The 7334-nt window shown below is 40.5% G+C and overlaps 1 protein-coding gene across 2 annotated transcripts; it reads left to right on the top strand.

The window, feature by feature from the left end:
• Window positions 1–381: 381 nt before the first annotated feature.
• On the top strand, window positions 382–3131 carry hlx1 (H2.0-like homeo box 1). 2 transcript variants are annotated; one of them, XM_083535733.1, is made up of 4 exons: window positions 382–1010; window positions 1367–1522; window positions 1820–2004; window positions 2427–3131. In XM_083535733.1, exons 1-4 carry the CDS (start codon window positions 572–574, stop codon window positions 2742–2744), a joined length of 1098 nt encoding a protein of 365 aa, XP_083391859.1. In that variant the 5' UTR covers window positions 382–571; the 3' UTR covers window positions 2745–3131. The 2 variants fall into 2 exon arrangements, with proteins under 2 accessions (XP_083391859.1, XP_083391860.1); XM_083535734.1 differs by lacking the exon at window positions 1367–1522 and having other exon boundaries at window positions 389–1010.
• Window positions 3132–7334: the final 4203 nt, after the last annotated feature.

Here is a 7334-nt window from a genome sequence, read left to right as displayed (position 1 = left end):
AGTGAAAAATAAATAAATATACAAACAAACAAATAAAGAGGTGTACAGCATTTCAAACATTTTGTCATGAAATTGATATTTATGTCATAATGTATAAAATTCCTGAATAAGATCTAATAAAGAGCAGTAGAAGATGATTAGATCAGATCAGACTCGCACTTCTCCTTCTCTATATAATTCGATAGTAATGATGAAATCCGATGGTAATTCCGAGCGCTACATTTACTATCTTTAGTGGTTGTATTTCTTTCCCAAGGCTTTCTCTAAAGCATCGAGAGGAAGTAGGGAGGTCTTCTGAATCTCCATTGGACCAAATCGAGCCAATCAGCAACTCAGAAGAAACTTCTGCGTAGAACTTCTTGGACCACAGATTTGGATCTCATACTTGAGAACATTTCTGGAGATACACGTCATTAAAGAAAGCGCTCGTTTCTTTTACCTGTAGGCCACACGTGTGTATGGTGTATGTCGTGAATTTTTTTTCTGCACACACACACACACACACACACACACACACACACACACACACACACACACGCGCGCGCGCAAACAGGCGAGAGAATAGAGGAGGATGTATACAGCCGGGCTGAATCCCCTTTACGCGTCCAATTTTAGCCTCTGGTCCGCCTATTGTTCGGGTGGCTTTGCCATGGACACGGTGAAAAAGCCTTCGTTTTGCATTGCCGATATCCTACATTTTGGAGACGGCGAGAGCGTAACTGGATCTCCAGCGCTCGTCACCCACATGGGAGCCAGAGCTCAAGTTCATCCCGCGGCGTCTCCGCTGCGCCCGTCTCCGTTAGCGCCGGACGCGTCCGTGTTCGCCGGGAGAGTGAGCGCAGCGTCTGCCTCCTACCACAGGCACGGATTACACTTGACCTCTGTGGCCAGGACCACGTTCTTCTCTCAATCAGTACCTCCACTTTCTAGCAAAGATCTCAAGTTCGGCATTGATCGGATATTGTCGACAGAATTCGAAGCGAAATCAAAAGAGTCTTCATCACTCAGAGGTAAACACCAAGTCTCTCTCTCTCTCTCTCTCTCTCTCTCTCTCTCTCTCTCTCTCTCTCTCTCTCTCTCTCTCTCTTTCTCTCTCTCTCACACACACACACACACTGACAATTTTAATACCAAGATTGACACCATAAAACAATTAAATGCCCATCGGTATATTGATTTAATTACAGGATTAGTGATCACATGACCTGTGCTTGCTCAATTATCATTTTTAATAAGTTATTGGAGATCTTGACTATTTGCTGAACAGTTCCCTTCAAAATCCCAATCGATTTTCTTTTAAATATGACATAATTGCATAAAAAAATAAAAAAATAACTGCACGTATCATTGTGTTTTCTGCGCACAGATCACACGTCTGTTGTTAGTCCGAACCGCCAGTCAGTGTCCATGCAGCCGAGCGCAGGGCAGTACTTCACCGCCATAGAGCCGGGGATGAGCGACGCATCCTCCATTATAAGTTCATCCAGACATTCAGGGCATCAGTATCAGGACACTTTCCCAGGTAGTGTTCCACTCCCCTGCCAACTCTCAGCTCTTTTTATTTTTGTTGCAATCTTTAAAAAAAAGCAAGAAATATTTTCAGGAACTATGTAGCTGTGGCATCGACCAAGTATCATATACATATATATAAATAATAATAATAATAATAATAATAATAATAATAATAATAAAATCTAAAAGTCTTCAAATAATATCTCCCAGGATTGTTATATTCTGTAGCCTATAAATACTCGAGTGCTTGAAATACTGGTGCATGCAACTATATATATATATATATATACTGTTTTATTCCATCCAGGGCCCTATGCAGTCCTTACCAAAGACACAATGCCACAGACATACAAAAGGAAAAGGTCCTGGTCCAGAGCCGTGTTCTCCAACCTCCAGAGGAAGGGTCTAGAGAAACGATTTGAAATTCAGAAGTACGTCACGAAACCCGACCGAAAACAGCTTGCTGCGATGCTGGGCCTTACGGATGCTCAGGTAGGCTAAAACAAAGTGTGTGTGTGTGTGTGTGTGTGTGTGTGTGCATGACAGAAGACACAGGAAGCACACGACGCACAGATAAAATAAAAATACTGAAAAGCGTTTGCTTCTCCGTGTTGCGAAACGTATCTTCATGGGGAAATGAAAGTCAATAATAACGACTTTTGTAAATTATAAAAAAGCCAGAGCAGATTACTGCGTCCTTGCAAAAAAAAAAGTCTTATAAATAAATCAAAAGCACACAAACACGCACACACACACAAACACACACACACACACACACACACACACACACACACACACACACACACACTCACACAAAAAAGTGAATGTGAAATTAGAATTATGTACATAGTGAGAAATCGTGTGCTTGTGTGTTTCATTCTGGATCAATTTATTCACGATCTCTTCATCTTCAGGTCAAAGTGTGGTTTCAGAACCGCCGAATGAAATGGAGACATTCCAAAGAGGCCCAGGCCCAGAAGGACAAAGAGAAGGAAGAGTCGGATAAAGCCGAGGTCGAGTCCGAGCACAAAACACGCGACGAGTCCGAGTGCGACTCCGAGCAAAGCGAGTCCGACTTCGACGATGACGCAGAACAGAAAAGAGATGTGAACATGTCAGAATCGAACAAACAAAGCGTTATAATCGCCGGGCCTCTTCCTGTAGGCCCAGACATCACACCCTCATCAAACTCCGTGAAAGAGACTACAGGATCCTCACAGAAACCGTTCTGAACTTTGTTGAGAAAAAAAATAAATCATGAAGACCACTAAAAGCTGAGTTTGAACCCCCGAAGAAGGAGAGGACACACTCCAGGCGGGGAGACAGGCGGGTTAGGTCATGCCTGGGACCTCACTCCGACGTGAAAAGTAAATATATCCGGTGATGTCACTGACTTGCTCCTGTGTAAGGGGGGAATATTGTGAATATCTTGTGAATCTGATCTTGAGCTATTATTGTAAATTGTAAATATTCATCTGAACCACTTCTTGTTCACCTTATGACCTCTGGGAATTTACTCAATGTAAATGTTATCTTAAAGTTCATGACTGTATTATATTTTGTTTGTAGGTATTTGCACTGAAGATGTAAATAAAAGTTTAGCAATTTTTTTCTTACTTGACATCTGTTTCGGGAACAGTTGATTAGCATATTATACAAAGAGTATTAATGCCAATATTTATTAGAATAAGATTGAATTTTTATGATTAATTAATTATTTTTAAATCATTATTATTATTATTATTATTATTGCTAAACACATTTTTTAAAACATAACGTCAGAGAAAAGAAAACAGGATGAAATCTCATTGAAGTTGTAAGAAGAAAGCAAACAGAAAATATTAAAGGAAGGACCCCAAGTCCTTCGAGATGTTTTGAAGAACAGCAGCCGATCCGCTTATAGAAGTTTTTACGGTGTATAGAGAATTTATTTAAATACAGTTTTAAAGACAAAAAGGTGCTGATAGCAAATCTGATCGATTTTTTATTGCATAAAAATGCTATTTATGTTCTGATGTACTGAAACCGTCTTTGCTTCACAGATTTAATACAGTGAGGAAAATAAGTATTTGAACACGCTGCTATTTTGCAAGTTCTCCCACTTAGAAATCATGGCGGGGTCTGAAATTGTTATCGTAGGTGCATGTCCACTGTGAGAGACATAATCTAAAAAAAAAAATCCAGAAATCACAATATATGATTTTTAAACTATTTGTTTGTATGATACAGCTGCAAATAAGTATTTGAACACCTGAGAAAGTCAATGTTAATATTTGGTACAGTAGCATTTGTTTGAGGTCAAACGTTTCCTGTAGTTTTTCACCAGGTTTGCACACACTGCAGGAGGGATTTTGGCCCACTCCTCCACACAGATCTTCTCTAGATCAGTTAGGTTTCTGGCCTGTCGCTGAGAAACACGGAGTTTGAGCTCCCTCCAAAGATTCTCTATTGGGTTTAGGTCTGGAGACTGGCTAGGCCACGCCAGAACCATGATATGCTTCTTACAGAGCCACTGCTTGGTTATCCTGGCTGTGTGCGTCGGGTCATTGTCGTGTTGGAAGACCCAGCCTCGACCCATCTTTAATGCTCTAACTGAGGGAAGGAGGTTGTTCCCCAAAATCTCGCAATACATGGCCCCGGTCATCCTCTTCTTAATACAGTGCAGTCGCCCTGTCCCATGTGCAGAAAAACACCCCCAAAGCATGATGCTACCACCCCCATGCTTCACAGTAGGGATGGTGTTCTTGGGATGGTACTCATAATTCTTCTTCCTCCAAACACGTTTAGTGAAATTATGACCCAAAAGTTCTATTTTGGTCGCATCTGACCACATGACTTTCTCCCATGACTCCTCTGGATCATCCAAATGGTCACTGGCAAACTTAAGACGTGCCTGGACATATGGTGGTTTAAGCAGGGGAACCTTCCGTGCCATGCATGATTTCAAACCATGACGTCTTAGTGTATTACCAACAGTAACCTTGGAAACGGTGCTCCCAGCTCTTTTCAGGTCATTGACCAGCTCCTCCAGTGTAGTTCTGGGCTGATTTCTCACCTTCCTCAGGATCATTGAGACCCCACGAGGTGAGATCTTGCATGGAGCCCCAGTCCGAGGGAGATTGACTGTCATGTTTAGCTTCTTTCATTTTCTAATGATTGCTCCAACAGTGGACCTTTTTTCACCAAGCTGCTTGGCAATTTCCCCGTAGCCCTTTCCAGCCTTGTGGAGGTGTACAATTTTGTCTTTAGTGTCTTTGGACAGCTCTTTGGTCCTGGCCATGTTAGTAGTTGGATTCTTACTGATTGTATGGGGTGGACAGGTGTCTATATGCAGCTAACGACCTCAAACAGGTGCATCTAATTTAGGCTAATAAATGTAGTGGAGGTGGACATTTTAAAGGCAGACTAACAGGTCTTTGAGGGTCAGAATTCTAGCTGATAGACAGGTGTTCAAATACTTATTTGCAGCTGTATCATACAAATAAATAGTTTAAAAATCATATATTGTGATTTCTGGATTTTTTTTTTTAGATTATGTCTCTCACAGTGGACATGCACCTACGATGACAATTTCAGACCCCTCCATGATTTCTAAGTGGAAGAACTTGCAAAATAGCAGGGTGTTCAAATACTTATTTTCCTCACTGTATACATGTGATCTTATATATATATATATATATATATATATATATATATATATATATATATATATATATAAAGTATATATTAGGTCATAAGTGCATGATAAGATGAAAAGCGGGTATTGTATTTATTTATTTTTTTATCATTTTTTTGGCCCCCAAAGACACTCTAAGAAATGTTAGTTGGGAAAATTTGGCATCTAACAATAAACAGAGAGTGACGAGCTGAGATTTATAGTTTGTGTACATTTACTGGCTCCAGATATCAGCAACAGAAATGAATCCCGGCTCAGATGTGCAAATGAAAACGGAGTCCATAAATGGACTCCAGTTGACTCTGTGACAATCAGCAAAGGCAGGTCGTAACGCTGGAGTTGTGTATATAATTCAGTGCGTGGCTGTTTCATGTCCGTTTCCATTGGACAGCTTGTTTGTGAATTATGACACTGGTACACAGTCAAATTATACGCAAAAACAACAAAGGAATGGGACACACACACACACACACACACACACACACGTTATTTTTTTGGATTGGGATCGTAAAGATAAACAGTATAACTGTATCATGAATCTCCCTGACCTTGTATAACCTATTTATTTATCAGTGAAGCAGATTAGTGTCTGTAACAATGCGTTTATTTTTACAGGCAGCTCTACATTTATAACACGAGTCCCAATAATGAAATCCAGACTTTTGAACTGGATGACGTTCTCTCTGCGCATGCTTGTGTGTCTGTCTATCTGTGTTTCATATTAGCACTACAGAGACGCTGAGTTTCTATAAACAGTTAAAAAAAACAGAGCATTTCAGCTCTCTATCAGGGTTAAATACGAACAGGTAGTGCATTCGCTTAAGACCAATATAAATGAGTGTGAAGCCACACATGAGAACGCACTCTACCAGCTGAGCCACAGACATACATATTCTAACAGCTGCTCTGGTAAATGAGTCCACACAAGTGAATACAAAAAAAACAAACCATTCTCACATTTTGACTCATTAAAGTATAATAACAGAGCGGTTTCTTAGAGCTTATTAGAGAATGTGACACGTGTGATGAATAAGGGATTGGCCGTGTAATTCCTCCTCAAGTGGGCGACTCTAATCTGATCTAAGAGTCTGTATCAGTTTTATCCTCCATTAAATGCTCTAATAATAGTCAGAACATCTCAGCTGTAGCGTAGGAACGCTGGGAAGACTGTGCTAATCGCTTCCCCGAATCAAATCGGATTAAATCTATGCACGTATTTAATCCTAAACGATAGCAAGTGAAGCACCTTCTAAAACTAAAATCTGCGTTATATGACTTAGGATACAGTAGACACCATGTTTCCACTGAAGACAGAATCAAATCGGCTGAGCATGTGTGTAAAACAGAGTAACAGCGTCTTGCACATTTGGGCCACGCATGAGTGTTTTTCCATTCACCTCACTAAATTGCTATGAGCATCTTAGGAATAGCACAAAGGATAAAGAGTGATGGAGAACATCTCTATAAAGGAGAGCTCTGTTGGGGAAACGGTTTCGTTCATGAATGACTTCACCAAAGATCACCAGAAGCACACTCTACCATAGGGTCTACTTTTTTCCCTCTTCTCCGGAAAGAAGGATGACCTCTTGAGATCACCAGTTTTTCCGCTTAAGGCCACATATTGAATTCCACTTCAGCGTTTACATTTCCCACCCCCCACCCCCTCCCCCCCATCTGCCCCCCTTTCCATTCACTGACACTTTATTCATTATTTTTTGCATGAAAAAACCCACAGTGTTTTCTTCTGTCTTAAAGCAACAAGTACGCAATAGAGCATCATTCTCGGCTTTACCAGTCAACACGGTGTATAATTTCCTGCCTTTCTAACACATTTACGTTACCGATATAGTCAGCAGGTGAATCTTAAACAATCACTTCAACTGCAAAAAAAGAACAACGCAACACAAACGCTTCAAATAATATCACGGGAGAAAACATCACTCTCTCCGAATAGGAGAAAAGCTATCTGTTTATATTTAGTGCCATTTTCCCCCATTAAAGTAGCTGTTTGAGTGGCCCTGTAACTCAAGCAGGACAATGTAGGAGCTGAACAGCTTAACAGATTTCCTGTCTAAACTTAAACATTTTGAAAAAGCAGCTGTTTCAGATAAATTACTACACTGTGTTTTGCTTCAAAACACATAAG

This window comes from Silurus aristotelis (genome assembly GCF_946808225.1).
Source record: "Silurus aristotelis genome assembly, chromosome: 29".
In the NCBI taxonomy this organism is placed as follows: Eukaryota; Metazoa; Chordata; class Actinopteri; order Siluriformes; family Siluridae; genus Silurus; species Silurus aristotelis.
Note: the sequence above shows the minus strand (reverse complement) of the source record. Positions and strands in the feature narration are given on the sequence as shown.